Source organism: Syngnathus leptorhynchus, chromosome 10 (genome assembly GCF_054491065.1).
Source record: "Syngnathus leptorhynchus isolate UIUO chromosome 10, UIUO_Slep, whole genome shotgun sequence".
Classification (NCBI taxonomy): Eukaryota; Metazoa; Chordata; class Actinopteri; order Syngnathiformes; family Syngnathidae; genus Syngnathus; species Syngnathus leptorhynchus.
The window spans coordinates 3,083,324-3,106,496 of record NC_141204.1 but is presented as its reverse complement, the minus strand read 5'-3'; the positions used below and the strand labels follow the sequence as shown (position 1 = coordinate 3,106,496).

General features: G+C 43.0%; 1 protein-coding gene across 12 annotated transcripts in view; it reads right to left on the bottom strand.

The window, feature by feature from the left end:
• Nucleotides 1–23,173, bottom strand: part of LOC147049934 (VPS10 domain-containing receptor SorCS1-like) — a 78,779-nt gene that overhangs the window by 19,432 nt on the left and 36,174 nt on the right. For all 12 annotated transcript variants that reach the window (XM_085922935.1, XM_085922939.1, XM_085922937.1 and 9 more), the window contains 17 exons: nucleotides 13,898–13,965; nucleotides 13,107–13,206; nucleotides 12,674–12,832; nucleotides 10,027–10,100; nucleotides 7,717–7,781; nucleotides 7,219–7,337; nucleotides 6,812–6,901; nucleotides 5,669–5,848; nucleotides 4,200–4,346; nucleotides 4,013–4,115; nucleotides 3,626–3,702; nucleotides 3,045–3,136; nucleotides 2,817–2,924; nucleotides 2,451–2,568; nucleotides 2,170–2,303; nucleotides 660–773; nucleotides 219–577 (listed from right to left, as the gene is read on the bottom strand). In XM_085922935.1, the coding sequence (XP_085779061.1) occupies nucleotides 219–577; nucleotides 660–773; nucleotides 2,170–2,303; nucleotides 2,451–2,568; nucleotides 2,817–2,924; nucleotides 3,045–3,136; nucleotides 3,626–3,702; nucleotides 4,013–4,115; nucleotides 4,200–4,346; nucleotides 5,669–5,848; nucleotides 6,812–6,901; nucleotides 7,219–7,337; nucleotides 7,717–7,781; nucleotides 10,027–10,100; nucleotides 12,674–12,832; nucleotides 13,107–13,206; nucleotides 13,898–13,956 (2,098 nt within the window). In that variant the 5' untranslated portion in view covers nucleotides 13,957–13,965. The remainder of the gene's footprint in view (nucleotides 1–218; nucleotides 578–659; nucleotides 774–2,169; nucleotides 2,304–2,450; nucleotides 2,569–2,816; nucleotides 2,925–3,044; nucleotides 3,137–3,625; nucleotides 3,703–4,012; nucleotides 4,116–4,199; nucleotides 4,347–5,668; nucleotides 5,849–6,811; nucleotides 6,902–7,218; nucleotides 7,338–7,716; nucleotides 7,782–10,026; nucleotides 10,101–12,673; nucleotides 12,833–13,106; nucleotides 13,207–13,897; nucleotides 13,966–23,173) is intronic.

Here is a 23,173-nt window from a genome sequence, read left to right as displayed (position 1 = left end):
TTTTGGTTAGCAACAGAGTTCAAACGCTATATTTGAGGGATTGCAACCAAGATTTTCCATTTGTGGTCAATTTGAAGATGAATATTGTATTTGGGCAAATTGTGCTGCTGTTTTGGTTAGCAACAGAGTACAAACACTATATTTGAGGGAATACGGTTCTTTGCAACAGAACCCACAAATCACCCCTCCCTCATTATGAAGTTCTGCTCGTGACTCACAAGTGACGTGGAGGTAGAGCGTCACCCGATCAAAGCCCAGAACGTTGCTGGCTGTGGCAGAAACTTGGTAGATGCCAACTTTGCCGTAGACGTGCTTGACGCCGTCCTCGATGGAGCTGATGTTGACGTAGGATATGGTCGTGCCGTCGCCAAAGTCCACCGTTACGCTGGTGGTCGAGCTCAGGCCCTCTTCGAGAAAGACCAAGAAGGTGACGTTCTTGTTGAGCGCCGCCACCAGCGCCCCCTCGCTGGTGAAGAGCTGCAGGCCCCTGGGGACTTGACGGGGACATTTCTGCCGCCTGGGGCTGTACTTAAGCAGAGTCCCCTCCGTACAGTTGTTAGACAACGCTCGACGGTATCTGCCAATGAAAAATAGATTGCCCACCGTCGTTGCTCCCCTCGCTACGGTTTGTTTGATGTGACAGCGAGAATGAGTTGTACCCTGTGGAATTCAGGAAGCTCTCCCCCGTGATGCAATCTCTGGATGTGGCCGAGGGAACAAACCAGAACGCCGGAGTGCAGCTTCCGTCGACCTGCCGCTCAAATCCGTAGTCGCTGTCACATACGGAACACAGAGGAAAAACTTTGATGCTTCAATGATTAAACTCGGGGCAACAGAAATAAATAAAAAATAAAAAAAGACAAGTCATTAAGACAAGTCACATTTTCTTTCACATTTCTTTTCATGGCAGAATTTGACAAAGTGGTGTTGAAGATTGCTAACTACACACGCCAGCGCCTTTCATTTCGCTCCCGAACAAAGAGAGTAAAAAAAAAAAAAAAAAAAAAAGCAAGTACAAGACAGTCTTGACGTGAGGAAACCTGTCACATGACTTCTACTTAACGCCCGAAAAGAAATAGCTCCTAATTAAGTCTTGTCAAGGAGCAAGTTCTAAACTACACACAAGGGAGGCCACGCTGTCAAACGAGCTCTTTTGTATCCGTTGAAATGATCGCCGCTTCTTTTCATCAGCTGATTACATGCTTCTTCTTGGCTCACCATTTTAAGATGAGAATTGTTCCATAGCGGAGTCCAAAGAAAATTTACAGAGCAATGTGAAGGACTGCAAAATTCGACTGTTGTGACGAAAGACTGCAAACGTTGCCTCCGTTCAACTCTCCGGCGATTCCGGAAATCACTTGAAAGTAACAAAAGTAATCACAAATCCAAAGCAAATCAAGATGTTCCTTTTGAATAGTGCTTGAGTAGAATTAGCTGAGACTGCATCATCAGTTTTCAAGACGAAGAGTTAGCATAACGGGGTCAACATTGAACAGATTTTTCGATGAGCCCAATCAGTACCCTGTTTATGAACTGCCCATCAAAGCCAATTTTACAGACAGAACCAGGACGTTGAAGTTGAACCTGAGTTTGATGATATTTGCTCATCCATCGCTTGTACAAAAAAAAAGAGCCTTTTCTTCACACGTCTGCTATCAGAAGATGAGAGAATGTTTCTCTCTCACACACGCATTATCATCCAACGCTACTCCCGCCTGGCATGACTCGACGAGACGGCGGATTAAGCGAGATGTTTGTAATTTCGCCGACATGCGCGACGGGCGTATTTTGAAAAGGGCGCCGTTGTGGGCGTGAAAACAGCCAATTTGATTTGCCGCCTCTCATTGCTTTTAAATGCGGAGCAATGATCGTCTCGCATCTCTGTGAGAGAAAAAAAAAAGAGCGTGACAACAAAAGTGGCTCCTCTCATTAAATGAGCCAATGATAATCGCTGGCCACTTGACGTGCTGACCCCCGTTTCTATTGTTTTTCACAAGTGCTTTGTTACAAAACTGAAGTTCCCAGTTGTTGTTTTGAAGTTGACAAAAACAAAACAGGAGGCCTTGACTACTCAGTGAAAAGTTTTCAAAGGCTCCTTCGTGTTGTTATTATGCGTTGTAGTTGAGTGTGTTTTCTTTTGAATAAGGGGGGGGGGGGGAGAGACCTCACCATTCAAAGTCGGCCTCTGTGCACAGACAGGAGTCTGACATCTGAGAGATGTACTGTTCTCTGGCCTTGACGCATCGAGCGTTTACTCGCAGTTTCTGGAAAATTCTCTTCATCCCCATGATGCAGACTTCTCCCTGCAATGAATAATGAATCAGAACCATCTCACAGCCTTCTTCTTCTTCTTCTTGAGTCTTTGTCTTCTTTAGCCCGCTTTTCAAGGCGAGAGCAAATCAAAGGAAGCATCGCCCGTCGACGGCCGGCGGGCCCAAAGAGCCACGTACCTCGTTGTCCAACTGCCACGCCGTGTAATCTTCCGAAGTGCAGCGGCGTTGGAAAATGGACCGGAAGTCAATTTTGACCAGCTGCCACTCGGATCGGTGACTGAAGTGACCGAAGATCCTGCGAGTCAAAAGCGCAAGTAGGTCAGAACTTTTGCTGCACTTCAGATAAAAAAAAATATTTAGTTTGGCCAACAGGCTGCTTTTAATCAATTGCGAGCGAATGGGGGGAAAAAAAAAAACGAGACATATCTAGGGCAAAATTAAACGCGTTCAAAAAGCACTCGAGTGGAAAAGTCTTCAAAGGCCGATATGTCATTGTGCCTCCATTAACAGCGCGCCAACACGCCAATTACTTTCATCTCTTACGTCATGATGAGGGTGTCCTCCCCGGGCTCCCCCAGCACCCCGTCCACATAGAGCGGCGAAGAGGTGAAGCTAAATTTGTCCCAGTTTCTGCCCTCATCAAAACTCAGCCTAAGGGGAAAAAAAGAAGAACAACAATGGATGGATCACAAACAGCTAGGCTACAAATAGAGCCGTGACGCCAGAAGAGCGTCTCTCGTCAGAAGATTGATGGTCGAGTGGAAGACCTACCAAATGTGTCGAATCGGCAGAGGTGTGTGTCGGATAGCCACCAGAGATCCTCCTTGATTCAGGAAGAACACGCTGTACTCTTCCTGAAAAGCCTCCACACAAACACACACACACACACACCGCCATCTTTATCTTAGTTTTTCTTTTTTTTTACTTTTGAATTCATGCAGCAGCTGGTGAAGGCGTAACAAACTCGCATACATAAAACAAACGAAAGAAACAACAAGACGCAGACTCCTTCTCGCTTGTTTGAACTAACGAGAACATCAAGATGGGTTGACTTAACAGACGATTCTGGCCCGTGGCAAAAAAGCTGTGTTTTATTTCTTTGCTTTTTTCAAAGCGTCCTATTCTAAATATAAACGAGGAGTGACGAAGCGGAGGCTTCGACGCAACTTCGCTTTTAGAAACCGACTGTCAGTTTGTTTGGGAATCAGCCATCTTCTATTAACACCCACAATATGAGTCATTGCTGGTGATGGGATGCATTTTCTATACACGTCATCGTGACAGCTAATACAAAAGTAAAGAAACAGATCATGCAACTAGTTGAGTAAGCGTTCAATCTCATCGTAGTCTACCTCTCTCCACGTGTTGCCGGCGTCAGATGTGATGAAGATGCTGACATTTGTAGTGGTGAGCTCGGGTCCAACGACACCTGCAAATCAAAAACATGAGGAAAAACTCAAGGACACAAGAACAAGATAAAATAGGTTGCTTTTTTTTTTTTACCTAAAGAAAAACAGGGAGTAAATAAATAAATAGATAAATAAATAAACACGCAAAAAAAGAATGAAAATGGATAAACAAATTAATTAATTAAAGCACATAAACAAATTAATTAATTAAAATAAATAAATAAATAAGGTCCCGCAGATGGAGCTATGATAGCTATAATATAGATCCAAATATAGATCCTGACGCGAAAACGGTGATGCAAAAACGGCTTATTTCAAATGAATCTTCACCTGATGCGATGATAACCCCAGGCGCCGTCTCTTTGCTGACAATGTTTCCAGAGGTGTAAGGATTCTCCGAAACGTGGAGGTGGAGATGTAACGAGCAGTACGGCTATGAGGAAAGGCATTAACGTCTTGTTAGCGGATTGACTAAGAGCGAAATTTTGCTGGCAGCCAATGACAGCAAGCCACTTACTTGCTCACAATCCACCCGCTTGCCTTGGAGATCCGTCGCCGGAGCTTGCAGAAGCCGCCAGTCTCTGCCTTTGTTGTACGTGATGTAAGTTTTCACTTGGTTCTCCACAACTTTATTTGACAGAAACACCCCTTTAATCCCAGCAACCTGCAAGACATGAAACACAAGCGCAATGGGGTGAAAATAAATACTCTTCCTCAAAAAAAAAAAAAAAAAGAGTGCATAGGGGTGGGCGAGGATAAAAACAAGCATACATTATTCAAAGTTAAGCAAAGCTGGAGCTAAGGTTTGGGGAGGAAGACATGTCACAATTAGACGAGATGTTTTCCTGACAGGGAGCACGATTTTGCACCATCTGTAGAATCAAAACAACATCTGGCGAAGCCCTGGGATTTTCAGACGTGTTATTTTTTTTTAATTCATGTGCAAAGAGACTGGCCCTTATAGACCGTTGTCAAACCCAAGGCCCGGGAGCCAGATCTGGCCCACCAAATCATTTTATGTGGCCTTTACTGCCCACCATAAAATCTTAGCGAACATTATTTAATAGAAACGGGCCTTTGGGTGTACATGAGGGGGAAAAATTGGGAGTGGAAACAAGACTTGCATTTATATTTTGTTTACTGAAGTCATCCATCAATTTGTTGGATTTATTTGTGAACATTTATACGATTTCACAGTCGTAACGGCCCTCTGAGGGAAAGCATAACGACAATGCGGCACCGTGATAAGAATGAGTCTTTTTTTTTTTTTTTTAACACTCACGCTGCTGAGTCACGGCAGCTAAATGAATGTGGGCGGAGTGGTCAATGAATGACACGCTGACGGCGCCCAGCCAGGCACTTTAAGTGTTTGAATGCGGGGCTACTTAAACACACACACGCGCACACACACACGTAGAGCACACGCAGTCATGTGAGACCTCACTCGACATCTGTCAACACACATCCGCACAAAATCCAGTTTGCCAGCCTGCCGGCTACAAGCGCCGGCGCTTTTGCTGGTGCCTGCTCGCTTACGCAAACAGACTCCTTTAAGTCGAATCTTGCGGCGCAACGGCATCTGTTCCATTATTGCGGAACGACGTGGAATGAGGAACAACGCGGTCAAAGACAGACTTGGTTTTTGTTGCCGCTTCATCCGGAATGTATTTTAGGAAAGTTATTTTCTTCTCCTGTTATTTGACTTCCTCACTGGGACAACGTTGAGTTTTTTTTTTTTTCTTCTTTGCAGAGTGAATATCTGTATTGCGGTTCATCTCTGGCACCGATTTTAAGTGTTTGTTTGTTTACGACTTATAAGAGATGCAGTGTGATAGAGGAAGAAGAAAAGCAGCGAGGAGGCAGAGAAGGTCCCCAACAAAAACAAATCTATTCACCATTTTTAGTCCTAAGTTTTGGGTTTTGTTTTTAACTTTGTTTTTTTTAACAGTTGACCATGAGCACAAATATTACAATGTTAGCACCCACCTCATAAAGGTCGATCATGATGTTGCCTTCCGGTCCGCCGCTGCTCACCACGTCCTCCAGCATCAGCGTGAAGAACAGACCCCGAGACTCGGACATATACAGGTTGTACGAGTCGTTCTGGTGCCAGTCTTGGATAGCCGCCACTACCTGGTTGTCGTCGGTGCTAATAATCTGCAAGTCCTAAAAAGGGAGGGGGGGGTGGTGGTAGATGCAGGTTGCTAAGTAACAAGGCATCAAAAGGTACAACATTAACGTGCGCTGCGGCTTGTGATTTCTCACTCGATAACTAACGATAATTGAGAGTAACACTGCCCGGTGATGTGCGTCCTCGACTTTGTGACAAAGACGGATGGATATGCGCAATAGTAGCCTGCAAATCCCTCTTGACAACCCTCGCCCACCCCCGCCCGCCTTACATCTTCCCTCTTAATGCACAACATTATTCTCCACTAAATGGTGTAAGAACATGGCGCTAATGCAAATGAGCTTTTCTGCCTCAAAAGTCTCCTTTGGAGTTACGCGGGCCACACAAACACACACACGAGTAGAACCATTAAAGTCTAAATGAATTTCATTACACTGTAAGAAGACCGCCACCATGGAGGTAAATTATGTGTAATTTTGTTCAGGAATAAAACTTGAGCTAAGATCATTTTGCTCCGACATAAAAAGTATATTGGATTAGATGCCCTCCGGAATTGATGTGATCCTAAATTAGTAAAGTGTTCTTTAGCCAATTCGATTTCAAATTCCTCCGCCCAAAGCTAGCGAGCGAGCCATCGATGACATCAGTATTTTTTTTGTCCTCTGATTGGTTGATCGGAGCAAAACACATTTTTCAAGCTCAACACATTTGTAGTAACCCATTTTGTGCAGATGACTTCTAAAAGCAGAAGAGGTCTTGACACAAAAATAATCCTAGGTTGAGCTTTCCACTAATCTTCCCTCATACGCGTGTCTCGGCTAGCGCTGCTTTTGTTTTTACGCAGCCTCCGTGTGGAGAATCGCAACGGGTTGACAAGAAATCTCCACAGATTTTGCAAATCAAGCCCAAATCCTTTTTAGTCCGGTCTGAGGCGAGACCGCAAACATCAAAGTAACCCAACGGCTCAACACTCCAGATACCATGTGGTGTCGTCTTACTTTGGGTAGAGTGTACTTTGGCAGCTTAACCGGGTAGAACGAGTTTCTTCTGTAGGACACGTAATGGACGGATCGGCCTCCTGTTGGCACCTGCAAACAGAACACAGGTAATCACATTTAGGCTTTAAGTGTTGACAAACTTCCCTATAAATGTTTCCCGGCGTGTGTCAAACAAGTCACGCTGTGCTTAAAAATGCGGGCCGATTAGCACTTTGCTCATTGTAGTGGAGATGATCGCTGTGATTTTCAATCTCGGCCCCTCCTCGCCCCCTCCCCTCGCAGGATAACGGCCCCCTTTTACTTAATGAAAAACACAAGTGTGCATTAAGACGCAATTGAATGCGACGCTTTTTACGGCTTTTAATCGACTTTTAATGAAGCCTTGAAATGTTAAAAAAAAAAAACACCTGGATGAAAACGTATTCGTCCTGCACCACCAGGGAGTTGGGGATGATCAACCCGGGGAAAGGCTTGCCCTTGTTTCCCTCGGAGCAATTTTGAAGCTTACAAGTGATGTACTGCGACCCTGTGGGCAAAGGCAAACAAGAGAGCTAAAAATACAACAAAGACAAAACAAACAAACAAACAAACAAGCTTGTGTGGGCTGCGATGAAGGTTTTAGCGGCGCTTAGGCGGAATTTTGAAAATGCTGAATTTTGGCGAGCGAGACCGGTTCTCATGTGGAAAGTGGCGAGAGCTGTCCCGGATAGTTAGCGTCAGCCCGGCGAGCCGTCCCCGGGGACACGACATTAACACGCGGCCCAGGAAAGAGCCAAGTGGCAGGCTGGCCTTTGGAAAATAAATTAATAAAGCTCATTTCGAGCGGCCAGTGAACATTTTTAGTTCGGGGGGAGAGTGTGTGGAATATTTAAAGGGATTGGGAAAATGAAGGTTTATGCACTGACGTCCTTCCGAGATGTTGATCTCCAAGTGGATCATTCCTTGTTCCTTGTCCAAGCCCAACCTGGACCTGGAACAGAACAAAAGAGCAGGTTGGTTCAATTCATTGACTGACAAAATACGACATGCAGAAACATAACGGCTTAATGACCAAAGTTTCGCCTCCGCCCTCGTAACCCTTTATGACTAATTCAAAAAGAGACTAAGAGCTTTCATTTCAGGACGCGGCTCATATCTAAGTCAAGTAGCTGAGTGACAACAAATCCTGGAGGGGAGCATCGCCAGATGGGGAACAGACCAAACATTCAACACTGTTACCGTGGCAACTGGGATTAGTTTTTAAATGACCCCGAAAGATAAAGGTGACATCTGATCAATTTCCTCTCCAGCGTCACACAACAAATGAGATTCATGGAAATTATAAATATGAGCCACACATCTTGGTTGAGTGGGTGTACCTAATAGAGTGTCCACTTTCTCTCACTCCGTATATGAACCGTGCATTTGTTTTCTGTAGTCATAATAACGTGCTATTGTATTATGGATAATATGTAAATAGCAATCTGCCGTGGTTAGATAAATAATATCCGGAAAGGCTACGCGATCCATATTTAGTGGTCACGCTCGATGATTCTCTTCGATAACGAGGGAGCACAAATCCGAACGGCAGCTCTATAAAAATGAAGGACGTGTGACCTGAAGTGTGTTTTATGGCCGAGGTGTATTTAGTCATTTGGCGGGGCTTTTAGTCGAGAATTATTTTTTTTCCCCCCCTTGCCGGCGCTAATGTGGCAACTGACAGCGGTGTCCACTTGTTGTATTAATAGCGTCTGTTTTGACACGGGAGCGGCCGGCCGGCCAGCCGGCTCGGCTTCTTCTCATTTTCCGTGGCGGGCGCCTCTAATATAACAAGCGGGCGTCCTGCCTCCCTCAGCACTCTGTAATTGCTTCCCAGCTCCATCTCTTTTAATGGACTTTCTGTCCAATCCTTCATCCTATTCTATCAGTAAACAGCAGCCCCCTTGCGCCGAGATGGAAACCCGGCGATGTTAAACTGCCCCTAAGATCGTAACTAATACACACCTGCGATACACACCTACTGTATGTTAAAAATGTTTGTGTAAATCATCTTTGTTGGGTTCTCTCGGGGGGAAAAAAAAAAGTGTAAGATGCAGCCGTGTGATTCCTTAGTAGGGACTTCAACGTTGAAGAGAATTTATGGGAATGTTCCCGTTGAATTTACTTGGCGAGGAGAAATCAAATGTAACAGGAAAACGAGGCTCTTCGTCAAGGTCGACTTTGGCGAGAGCGACGAATGTTGTGAAAGACTATTTTAGATCCCTGACCAAGGTTTGAATTTGAAAGCAAATTCTTGTTCCAAATCCAAATGTCAAATCTTTTGGAACCTCTAAATGTGCCTCATTTCAAAACGCCGCCATTTTGTTTTCAATTCAGACAGACTAATGGCAAACCCAAATGTCAATAACGTCTTCTCTCATTTACCTGACGAGAACGCAAAAAGCACTGTCAGACAGCACTTAACCGTTTCCCTCTTTTACAACATCGGGCTCAAATGTCAGTTTGCCGCCGTCTTCATTTAACACGCCGCCGCCGCCTTTCTTCTTAGCCGGGCATCAAATCCACAAGTCGTCGGCTCCTCCCTTGAGTATTTCTCCCAGCGCCGACAATAAAAAGGCGTTTGCGATGAAACATTCATCGCGGGCCTTTTAATCTGGCTATTTACACTGATAAAAGCGTCGGCGTGCGCAGACAACGCCTCGGGTCGGCCATGAATATTCATCAGCTATCAAACCCAAAGCACGGGATGGCCAGCGTATGAACGTGATTACTCGATATTTCATGAGTTGAATGCATTCGCGGCATCAAATATTAACATGGGCTTGGTACATTATGATAGAAAAAAGAAAGGGAGACATTTATAATTGACTCAAAACAAGATCTGCCTTCCCAGTGTCTCTCTCACATAATCTCATCAAGTACAGTGTTTCGTAAATGGTGTTTTTGTCCCTTTTTTTTTGTACGAGTCATTCCACATTTATGGACCACAAAAAAAACACGTCAGTTGGTTCCATTGAATAAATTTCTCGGCTTAAAGACAATCAATCACGACTAAAATTCTTCTTCTCTACTGTTTGCCACTTAGTGGTCAATCTTATTAATACAGTACTATGTCATAATCAGTAGACTTTTTATCCCTATGTTATAAATATTGGATGTCCCATAAGCTACATAGTTTGTCTACAAATTGTCAGGGAAGGGGCGGAGTCAAAACAAACAACTATTTGTTGGCTTACCAGTAGAATCTGTTGGGGACGACGTTGTCGTGCACAAGCTGCCACCTCCTCCCAAATTCCACCGAGACGTACAGCTGGAAAAGAGGAACATTCAAAGATTTAAGTATTAAGACAAAAATCAGATTTGTTCGAGTCGTCGTATTTCAGAAAGACCTGCGAGAAGATGAAATGTGCCGTTCGTGCAAATTTAACAGGAAAGATGAAATGCTCGGCAGACAAGCGGCGCTTTTTGATATGCAGATCTGCTTGGGTATTTAAGAAGTCTTCTTACACTGACTCAGCGGCATTCCAGCTTAATTAGCAAGAGGGAATACATTATTTCTCCATCATTGTAAACTTTTTTTTTGCCCCGTGCCGAGCCGCGAGATGCTTTTTTTTCCCCTAGCGCCTTTCACGCTGTTCTATTTTCAGGAGTGTTGTTTTAGTTTTTCCAATTCCGAGGTCAGCGATAGTGTAGCGGTACACACACTGAATTAATTCCTTCTCAATGTGATTGTGAATGGTCGTCTATCTCTACGTCTGCATTAATTGGCGACCAATCCGGGGTGACTTTCACCCACGGTCGGCTGGGAAAGGCTCCAATGTCCCCGTGACGCTTAAAAGGATAAGCCAAAGGAAAATGTCCAACCCACACTATGCGACACAAAGTCAGAGCTGACAGTTGGCACAGTAAGGGAGTCACGACTTGACAATGTTCATTGTACGGGTTGTTGTTCTATTTAAGTCCTGAAGGTGTCGCTAATGTGCATTTTTAGTGGTAGTCTTGAATTTTACGTCAATGTCCAGTGATGAGATAATTAAATAGTTCGACAGTTTTGGTCACGGTGCATTTATTAAACGGGGCACTTTTTGATATGTTGGCCATGACCACTTGGGGGCAGTATACAGTAAGACAGACAGATGAGACATTTCAATTCATCAGTATGGACTAATATGAGTCATTCTTCACAGAGGATAAAGAATATATGTATTTATCTCTCTACAAGTTTTAGTCTTTAGCCCGTACATGGCATTTTGGATTGTCGGTTAGCATTAAGCTAAACTGAATTTACAAATGCATAATGAATCACAATACACACCTTTACAACTAACAGACTCCACCCTTCTGCTTCTAGCCTCATTAAAATGAGTTGCTGCTCTGTGTTACACAAATGACTCAGCAGGGCCAAAGTGGTTTAATTTCCCATAATATGTCAGCTAACAAGAACAAATGCTCGTTCGCTTGTTTCAAAGAGATACCAAGCGAACAGAACATGTGCACGTCAAATTACCAGTCAGACACTTTCCACGTGGTTACATCATCATTATGACGCTAAAGGGACAAATGTAATTGGTTCATTTGCCGTGCGGCTCGGATCAAGGTCGGACGGCTCGCTCGCTAAAAACGAAAGCAAACCAAAGGGAGTGTGAAAGCACCCGTTTAACGATTCAGACAGTTTGCCTGTTAGCGCCAAAAGGCTCTTACGAGGATTCACATCTTTTTTTTTTTTGTCTCATTTCACCACTTGCAACTTTTAAAAAGACAAGACGAGACAATCGATAAATGGAAAATGAAACCAATCCAAGAGTAATCGTGCAGCGGGTGTGATGAAAGAAACGCTGAAATTGAGCTTTACAAAGACATACGGAATGACCGCGGGGCAAACTTGTCCAGCGCATCTTTATTGGGGCGGTGGATGGTTTGTCCATGAGGCTTTCATCTCCTCACCGCACCATTTATCTCACTTCTCACACCTCGCCTGCTCGGCTCTCTCGATATCAAGTCGCGCAATAGCCAGCTGGGGGGGCCGCGGTTTGATGCCCCGCCGCGTTGAGCGAAGCAGACAGCGGGCTCGGCGCCAACTAACGAAGGCTGCGCGCGCGTGCGCGTGCATCAATATCACATCACGTCGTTTGCAAGGTCGCCATGCGGTAAACCCCGCCCTCGTTTATTTGGTTTGTGATGTCACCGAGCGTGGAGACCTGATTTGGGATTAATGGGGGGGGGTCAACGGACACAAAGCCATCGTGGCGTGTTGTGAAAATATGACAACGTGCCTTGGGGATGTGTGCATTGGGCCGTTACTATCTGCACTCAGGCGGATAAATTTAAATGGAAAAAAATTGGAAAATTGACTTTTTAATGGGTTGTATACAAATGAGCAGGTCTCTGGGGGGGGGGGGGCATCATGTGGTGAATGTTTTGGCCGTTTGGCATTTGCAAATTCACCGAGTCATATTTCTGAGAGGAACTTTTGAACTCGGGTCGAAGCAATAAAAGTTTTGCTTTGGGGCCATTTTGGACGATGCTGAACACTGTTCTATTATATCGCGTGCGAGCATTAGCATTAAGCTAACACTGAAGACTGTCTTCGTTTTATGTTTAGTTGACATCGACTTCAACTGGGAGTGGCCATGAACATCGAGGCCTTTTTTTATTTTTTTTGAAGAATTGTTGATCAATTTCAAGACACGGCAGTTTCTACGCTGTCCTCATAGTACCCGCAATGTAAAACCTGACTGAAGACTCACGTGGAAGTAACAAGCGCACCATCAGCATCACCTTTTGCTCCCATCCAGCGATTGTGTTAACTCTGCTTTTTTTTTTTTTTTTTTTTTTTCCCCTCCTCCTGCAGTTTTGACACCATCTGACAGCTTTGGGTGTTACCTTTTGGTCGTGGCTGTAAGCCAAGATCCAGTCCTCCTGCTCGGGATGGAAAAGAAGACTCAGGATATCAAAGGCTAAGCTGTGCTTCTGATAGGACGCCCCCTCGTCAAGGCTAATGAGCAGGCTGCTCTCCACCTCCGGGTCGGTCAGTAGCATGATCTGAAATGAGAGGAGAAAGGAGACGGCGGAGATCAGCCGCCCGACCTGACAGCTACCGTGCTGGAGGGCTCGCTCGTGCTCACGCACTGTGCTGCTCCCACTCGTGCACGTACACACTCGTGCCGCGGCCTCCCTCGGGGCTGCTTTGCAGTGAAAATGATAGCAACTCGCGCGTAGTGATGATGAGCCCTGACAGGCGGGATTTTTATTTTTAACCCCCCCCCCCCCCCCCCCAACCCCTTTTTTTTCTCTTCACGAGAGCGGGAAAACTTACCTTGCGTTTGTTGTTGGGACTGACATACAAGTAGCTGAGGATGGTCTTGGGCCCGGCTTTCTCATTAAGTTTCTCGTATGTGCTGCCGTAATCTGTGGATCTAAAATTCAATTAAGAGGATACGGTGAAGAGGAGAGAGAGAGAGAGAGAAGGAGCAACACCTAGCGCTTCGGATGCTGATGCTATCATTAAGCATGTCAGGCAGGCGGAAAATTGCAACGGCAGAATTCAGCAAGCAATTTGCTAGATGAATGGATATTTCTCTAATTATCAAAATAAACAAGACGATCCCGTGTAGCGTGCATAGAGAGGGGATGACTTCTCATTATTATTACAATTATTATGACTGTGCTTGCGGGGGGACATTTTTGTATTTGACTTTAGAGTTAAAAATGTTCATGAAAAAAACAAAGCAGCCTGGTGCATGCCTGCATCACTCGATTTACTTTTTCTATGTAAAAAGAAAATCCTGAAAAAAATATATTGAAAATGTTGACTTTTTTTTAAAGAAATTGGCAAATGTGCAGATTTGCAATAAGTTTATAAAGATAATAAAAAAATAAAAATAAAAGAATAAAAAATACAATAATTAAAAAAACAAAAATAATTTACATTTAATTACAAACTTGTTTGAGAAATTAATCCAAATTAACTGACAAAAAAAATAATAATAAAATCAAGGCAACAAAAAAACTATCTTGAATTTAAAAAAAAATCCCAAATTATCATAACCCGCCTTTTGAACCCAACTCTTCAACCCAATTCATCAGTCTGTTGGGAATCGGTCTTACCTCCATAAAGAACTTTCCGTCACTCTGCCCGAATTGAAGTCGTAGTATTTCGTTAACATGAGGATCACCTAGAAACACACAACACATATATTTGAGTGAAGGCCCTTTTTTTTTTCCATTTAATCGACATGTTACAATGTCATCCATTGGTGTCGTCACCATCATTCAAGCGCCATAGACACTGGGCCTCGTAAATATCGGGGACATCTTTTTTAGTAAAGCATCATAAAAGCTGTCACGAGATGCACAAGCCTTTATTTTATGGGCGCGTAAAGCTGTCCATTTCCTTCTTCATTACTTACGACATTAATGGGAATAAATTGCAAATGGCCGACATTTCTTTGTCGGCACGGGAGGAGGAAGAGGCTAAAAAAGTCGGTGCGATTTTTAACACGGTGACATCGGTTTCCTTTCACCAGTCGTTAGAAAGTCTCAATAGTAAGACGGAGGCGGTGCGTCGACGCGCTGCCCTTCACCTTTTCGTACAAATTAACGTCTGGAGCGGGGACCCGTCTCGCACGGAGCAATCATAAAATCTGCTGATGGCATCGCTCTCCTGGGTTGGCTTCCATTGTGCCTCCTCCGCTTCCTTTCTTTCTTTCTTGTTCCTCTTTTGTGATTATCAAGTGTTACGACTGTTTGGAGAGCGTGTGATGTCCCACTCGAGACCAATGAGTCATTGTGTAAAGAAACAAGCTTGTAACTCTTTTTATTTACGTAAGCAAGCTCAACTTTTAAGGAATCATCTCTGGAACGTATAGCACACGCACGATGCCAGTATTTATTTATTCATTCCCATAAATAATATGCCGTGCATCTCAAGCAACACCTTTTTATACCCTCCATTGCACATTTGCACACGCGTCTGTTTTAGCAGTTGCTGTTTTTTTTCGCACTTCATTTACACATTTGTAAGCCTATATTTGATGTCTATAAAGTGTTGGACTTGTGGTACCACAACCAGATTTTTCACTCAATTTATTTTGGTTTTAAATCAATATGAAATGGACTGAAATGCCAATAATTGGTTACAGCCACAAAAAAAATGTTGATTTTTTTTTTTTTTTAATCTCAATACAACCCAAAAAATAGGTTTGACCAATTAGAGTTTGCAGAATTTTTTTTTAACCATGCATTGTAATTTATAGCTATTACAATTCCACCTGTTGCTTTATTCATAAATATAAACTAACTATAGTACATATGATATCATCGTTATTGATAACCTGATTTGCTAGAGAGAAAAAAATTGAGGGCCGATGTTTGGACCCAGCGTTGGGTTAGCCATCTCACCCAATTTGGGGTACTTTTCGCAGTTTTGAGAACGTATAAATCAAGAGTAGAATTATTCATATGTGTATAGCACAGCGCATGAATTCAAGCATTGGGAACTAAAGCCTGGAGCCTTCTCCAAGCTTGGAGTGACACATCAAAAACAGTGGGAACCCACTTCCAATAAAATGCCCTTTCCATCCTCCCCCCGTGTTGCTCCCTGATGGACAAGTCACACTCATTGAAAAAAAAGTCACGCGCCAGGACAAATCATTCAACCCCCCCACCCAACCCCACCCCACAAGTGTGTCATTTATTTTTCTGCATTCATTAGGGTGCAATCCAGCCAAATGTCAGTCGCGTGCGTCATATGCGGAAACTTTCACAGGGAGGGGCGGGGGGGGGGGGGGGATGAAGGCGTGGGGATGTTAAACACATCAATGCACCGATGCATTATTCACTTTGTAGATGTTTGCGGGAGAAGCAGGTGTTTGAAGCAGCTCGACACACGGCAACACGGAAACGACACAACACAACAGGCGCGGCACCCGATTCAAACCCGATGTCTTATTTATAAGCTCATCTTTGCCTCGCGACAAAAGGTGTCACATTTTCACGTCGGCGACCCTGTTACACGTGCCGCCCCTTTCAAGTGCGCTATCGTCAACGTATCCGCTGGATTACCCAACATCCACGAGCAAGCAAATACATTGGCTGCTCTCTAATCCTTTGTAAATCTTAAAAACCCTTGGAGGTGAAATGCACCGGGACGACCGCAGTCATTACACGGGAATGAATAGAGGCTTAATGGAGGTTTGAAGGGATTAGGCTGGAGTGATGACTAGCGCCAAATGAAGGTGTTGCGCGGGGAGAAGAATGAGCGACGTTTGGTTATCAATAAAGCATAAGGCGTGGGTGGTTTGTTGGGGTGGGGGGGGGGGAAGTGGGGGTCGAGTATGAACACCTGTGACAAATGGAAGCGGAGATGGTGAACCCATTAAAATTCATTACAACTCCCAGTAAAGCCGCTGATCCGCTCTTATCAGCCATTGGAATGAAGTTGGCTCATCAATAAAAGTGGCATCGCGTTTGGCAAGTGAAATTAAACAGATGGATGAGTCCACAAAAGCAATCAGAGCGGGCATTGATGACAGGAATATTAATAAATAAGACAAATATTTAGCGAGGCCTTGCGTGTTGGGGTGCATGCGCAACCACTGCTTTTTTACTTGGAACTTTTTGGGCCTTATTTTGGTGGCAAAGACGAGCGCAGAGCTATGAGGGTGGGTGGGGTTTTTCTTTCAATTAGAAATGGGGGCTTGCGCCGTTGTGGGAGTGAACACAGTTGGCGAAATATCATCACAGATTTTCGTATTCTTGTAATAGTATGAATTTTTGGTTTTGGTTTTCACAGGAAATCTGTTTCCATTATTTTTTTTATTTCTATTTCTTGGGACTACAATTTCTGTCTCATTTTTTACAAGTATTTCCGCCTACTACGCGTGTACATTATATGAAGAGTTTGAGAAGCTCGGGTTCCACAAGTATTACCGTGGCTTCTACTTATTACCCTAAGATGACAATTTTCCAAGATCTGACTATAAAATCCCAGACGATATTGACAAAATGTGTAGAGCTGAAATATCAATTATCAAGCCTGGGCCAACTTTGATACAATCAATCCAGTATTGAGCCACAGTTACCGCGCAGCAGCTTGGTTTAATTAAATTTTGGGCACTTTAAAGTTTTCTTACGATTATAAGATTAAACAAAATAATTAGCGGAACACTTGAAAAGCCAAAACAGGACATTGGAACATCATCCTGCCGGGTAATGGCTGGCCGTTGAACGTTAACGTAGGAAATGCGATTTTAAAGGATGTGAACATCAACGAAGCACCGGGGACCGCATTGTCTATTTGAATGAAACTCCAATTGAATGATCACATGAAAATGAAAGCACAGTCATATTTACAGGCCCCAAAATGAAGACCCAAGCAGCAGCACAATTCCTAATGCACTTTAATAACACCTGAATGGAACAGTGGAGACTTTTTGTGGAGCACATTACCACATCCAATCATTAGCAAAGGGTGATATTTTATATATCACCCTATCACCTGATATATAAACACGGCGGTCTATTGAAGCACTCTTTTGATTTCGCACGCTTTCCCGCTGAGCTTTCCTTTTTTTTTTTTTTTTTTGTTAGCGGGTCAACGCAAGCATGAATTATGAAGCCGCTTCACAATGTCGCAATGTAGAAAATAAAGTATTGATATGGCAATAAAAAGCTGATGCGGGGGAGCGGCTTCACGGTGATGCCCGACATGCAAATAGGTTTCATAATCAAGTTGTAAATTAGAATTAACAGCAAGACATTTTTATTGACATTTTTTTATATGCAATATATCTTCTGCATTGGAGCCGTACACCATTAGTGTGCTTTTTGTTATATATGGTCGCTTTAGGGCAGCTAAAAAAAAAAAAAAAAAAGCACTTATAATATTGTACTTGATTAAAACTTTACGGGTTCTAAAACTGTCATTCTTATATTAGCATGTCAAGGGTGTTTTCCATTTTTGTTAGCATTAAGCTAGCGGGTGATTATTACAGCACGCAAGTGAGGGCATTTGCTTTATTTTGCGGAGAACATTCAAGGGGTCTCAGGGAAATTCATCCTCTGTAGGGCTGAACGATTTTGAAAAATAATCAGATCATATTTTTTTCCCCTCAATATTATGATTGCAATTTAATGAGATTTTTTTTTTTGCCCCACATCCCGCAGTCCCAACATTTTTTCAAACAAATACAAGCAATATATCGTTCTGTATTACAATAATCTGATTTATTATACGTGTTTTGGTTTTTGCTCTTTGCTTTTTGAAAACTGCACTCTAGTACATTTGAGAAATTAATTATTCAACCCTACTCTTTGAATTTGTTGATTAACTTGAGCCATTGTAGAACTTTCCATTCATTCCCCAGATGCGCACTTTTTGTTTTGGCAGTGTGTTATCTTGCTACAGGGCAGTTGTTTCATTCTTTAAATTGGCAAGCAAAATGTTTCTGTTGACTCCTGACTTCATTTTACTTGGTGTCAATCCCGGTTTTTTTTTTGGTTGTTGTTGTTCTCATCGACATCAAAAGTAAATGAATTGGCCTCACTGTTCCAGTAACTTGTGGAGGGGAATGTAGCACAAAGCACACCCAGTGGGTTGCACACAAACAAGATAATAAGCAGCAATACAAGAAGTTCACGCCACTACGGCTGCTTGTGACTGATAGTCTGGCTTCGGTGGGCGAACGAAGTGAATGCAGCATCCCCAAACGTAAACGTGCTTGAGAAGTCATCCGAAACTGTTTGCTTCTCGCCTCTAAATGAGGACCTCGGCGAGTTGATGAAGCAACCTGCTGAGTGTGGAGACTTTATCCTGCTCCAGGGAGGCTTGATCAGTTCAGGCCAGATTAGATTGACAAACTGAGACGCGCTGCCCACCGCGCCTCCGTTTGCAAAGTCAGCTGGGTGGGAAATTACTGTATGCTAAATTGGTTGCATCTGGATCTCAGAGAGAGCAGATTTCGTTAAGGCGCTGATGAACGTCATTACAGCAGCGTGAAGTTAAAAAACAAGCTGAATGGTTACTTCTCGCTAACCTGGCTGGACCACCTGTCTAGCAGAGATACAAATGCACAGCTATGAATTGGACGTTAGCTTGCCACAAAAACCATTTGGACCTTTTAGTTTTGGAGATACAGTGGCGCCTCTGTGATTGTCTTAAATTAGACATTTAAAAAATATTTTACATTTTTTTTTAATCATTTGTATTTTAAAACAGTCAAATGTTCTACCTTGGTTTCAGATTACAACTATAAAATTTTAATCACTCAGGAACTCAAAAATAATTTATTACTGATAATATACATTTTAAATTATTTGTCCAATTATTCAGAATATTTTTTCTGCCAAATATCCTGATCAGCATTGGCCTCAAAAAAGTCAGATCGGTCGAGCTTGAATTATTACTGCAGCTGACTGAGTCAGTCATTTTTTGGGGGAGAGGCTGGAACGGATTAACGGCATTCCCATTCATTTCAATGGGGAGATAGTATTTACACTTTCATCTCAAGGCTACACTTAATGTGTCTTAGCCCAACAAACATTGGAGAACACTGGACTATAGGGCATCATTAAAATTCCCACTTACAACAAGAAGACAAGTTTACTTCCCACAGAGCTGAGTGTAGCACTGCAACATATGCTTGACAGTTTACACGCTAGCCAAATCATCCAAACTTGATTTTATGGAATTTTTCTGCTCGAGTTTCAGCACAGAAGCGGGAGGCCCTTTGAGGGCAACACAGCTTGCCAATAAACAACACACACCGCAAGATGGCAAAATGCTCGGGAACCCCGCCGCAGGAAAGCATGGTGGCTCTCCGCAGCCGAGCTCGACCGACCGCTGTTTCCAAAGCGGCCTTTTTACTTAATACAAAGCAGATACCTGCTGACAAAAGTACATCATTTATTCCCCCGTTGTCTCGGCGGCGGCCGCCGAGTCGGACTACCCTAACTTTGTGAAATCGATGGATGCACCTGTTTCTTTTTGGGCGTCTTTGATGCGGAACCCTCTCCAGCCTGTCCATCGCAAAGACACCTGGAGGGGCCGTCTACGCTGTGCGCAAGCAACTTATACATGAGCTTCCACTGATCTGAGGAATCCGCTCACAGCAGGGAAGGTGAGAAGCATAAAATAGTAAGAAGCTGATTAAGAATTAACTGGAGAAACCCATGCATCATCTCCCCCTAAAGGCACTTGGAGATAAACGGGCTTTGCCTGGTTCTGTCGTAGCGCTGTTTTTAGCATGCTGGGATATTACAATTAATTGGCTAATGAGAGGGGGGGGGGGGGGGGGGATGACTGTTTTCCTACAAGTACGTTTCCATACTGTATCACTGAAAAGATTTTTGGCGTGAGACATTTTTTGTAGCCTCTTGCACTTCATTGTGCTTTAAATCTACTTAACAGTGCATATGTTTAGGACTAATCATATTCCGCATGTAGTATTTTTCTTTGTCTAGCGCAGAGAGCCGAATGTATATCATTGTCAGTGTATCTATAAAGCTTTATGCGCATTGCTGTCTCAGGCAGGAGCAGCAAAGGAAGCAGAAATAACTTTAAGGCACAGAGGATTGATTCATTTCAAGGCTCGGCGTCTATTTTACATATTGTACATTCCAACTGAATTTGTTTGCCTAAAATTCAATCTGGTTTTGCACATCATTTGCATATTATTATGGCGGGAGTTTTGCCAGTCGACAAAAAAAAAAATAGCCAACTTTGCTGTGACAAAGAGAAGGAGAGAGGAGGGGGGGGGAAAAAGTATTCTCGCAAATCGATGGTGTGAGTTGGCCGGTTCCTCGGTCAGTGGCTATACTTCAACTCGAGCTTGGCGGGTGTTTATTCAATCGTTACAAATAGCCTAGAGCTAAGCTGTATTTATTTTCCTGTTGTTATCAACGGCTAATTTAATATTTTCTTCGTCAGCTAACATGATTTTATAGCATCAATGCTTCATCTAACGCTAGCAAGTTCTTGGTTTAAAATAACATTTGCCAAGTTATTAAACCAGGTATTGTTTTTACGGACATTTCGTCATCTGTTCTTTTTCCTTCTTTTTTAATCACCGACTTGTTTTGTTTTCTTCTGACCTTGCTACCGTACCAGCTAGCTAAATGAACACTGAAGTGGTAGAAATGAGCTAAATGACAATAATCACAAAGTATAATGGTTCTCTCCTTTCACATTTTCAGTAATTATCTTCAATCAATGTATTTAGAAACTAATTAGTGAGTTCCCTTTTCCAGAAACTGGCAAGTGTGCAACAGAATCATCTTCCCCCCCTCTTGCCAAGTGTCACTCTCCTCCATGTCAGCCCTCATTACCGTCCAAGTTGCCTTCCCGAGATGATGTAAGACTAAAGTTCACGCGCTGCCATATATCACCCAACCCTGCTGATTGCTTTTCGACATCCTTTCAAGCATGTTCTTGAAGAGTCAAATGTTGGCTACGTGCAAAGGGTTCAGCATGGAGGTAACTGCCGCGTGACATTTGCATCCGCTCTGAAACATCCCCTTCCGCCTAGCATTTAAGTGATCGTTCATCCTTGTTGGACAGTAGCTGTTAACTTTGTTGCTGAGCCATGAGAATCGATCGCTTAGCATTTGGCCTTTGACTGATTTAAAGTCAAGATATGATGTGTTTTGGGAGCGTTCCGTCCGTGCACGACTTGTAGAGACTATAAAGGTTTGGCTCTAAAAGGCTTACTTTGCATGGAAATGTTGAACTTTTCAACTCAATCAAATCAAAGTAGAAATATGCATCTTTTACAAAACAGTACTATTTCTACAATATACATTGGCAAAATGCATTTTTAAAGGCATTCGTTGTTCATAATCATAAAGTCATCAAATTAATGATAGAAAAATATCAACTTTTTATTGCCGAGACGACAAAATAAGAAAAGCATCCCTTTAAGTATCGGTGACTGGTATCAGGAGTCTCTATGTAGGCCGATACCTTAAAATAAGACCGTCCAATTTATTGGCAAAAGTGGAATAACTTATGTTATTTAGCAACCATATCAAAAAGATGATGGCACAACAGAGTCCTGACTGCTAACAAGCTGTAAAAATCCCCTTAAGAAGGTTGCTAAAAAATACAAAGGCTGCATTATTTAAGGGCAATTTTGCAGCTTTTGATGATGAAACAGCAACAAACCGACTTATCGTAGCAAACGAGAGAGGCGGGAATGGGTCCGAACGGCATTCAGAAGGCGGCTAGTTGGCAATAAAACGAAAAAAAAATAGGATGCTCAGCCTTGTTAGTGTTACACTTTGTGACACTGAATCCATCACGTCACAAGACGTCAAGCGGTGCTGAGGAGGAAGCCGGCAAGAGGGGTTCAAATAAAGACCATTTCAAATTCAGCACAGTAATTGAGGAGCAGAACAGCTACTGAATGTTTAAGGCTGAGAGATGAAGGCATCTTATTAAAAACTGGCTTGAGATTCCTTCGGGGTTGCTCTGCAGGCAAAAAGATTTTTTTTTTTACCTTCGTGATAAAGAAGCCAAAAGATGGATAAACCCATCAAAATATGCTGACATGAAAGTTTATAAGAAGCCACAAGCTTTTGAGATCCGCTCAATATTGAGATAGATGAGAATCGGCCTTTTGGCAAGAGAAGCAATGAAATGCACTGCTGCTGGTAAATCATTTATGCTTAAGGCGGAGCCTCAACCAACCTACCCACCGCACTCACTCCACCCTCCATTAAACATTTCACTTCTGAATAAAAAAAAAAAAACACTCAAATGCGTCTTCTCGGTATTTGCGAGCTTGCTTGTGAAATGTTGTTTGATTACCGCAACGACTATGATCTCATCGGGTATATTTAAACGGAACCGCTGAAGGTGAGCGAGCGGATAGATGTGCACACGCAACGCTACCTTGCAACGATGAGGGGAAAATTAAAAAATCAAGAGCGATGATCCCTTCAGCGGGGTGAAAATTGAACTTGCACGCACAAATAGTATTTTAATAGACGAGCAACAAAGCTAGCATCGCTCCAATCTCCAGATAATACAAACTCTAATGAGATACGATACAAGTCGAAAATTCCGTCTTGGATAACATCACTTCAAGGAAATGAAAAGAAGACTCACATGGTGCTTTGAATGAAAGAAAAAAAAAACTAAGTGTGTTCGCCATTTATTTTATTACTAACAACTTTGAGGGAACTTAGTTGGGAACCTTCCCTGCCTCCGATGGATGGAAATAACTCCAAATTCAGATTTGTCTCTACAGTAAGTCACAGTCCAGACCACCCCCGCAATAAATGAAATCTGTGATAACTTTGTTTAAAGAGCACTTTAAAAACAACTCCAAAAACGACACGCTTCAAGTTAGGAAGCTAGCATCAGCATTTTGGACAACTCTTGGG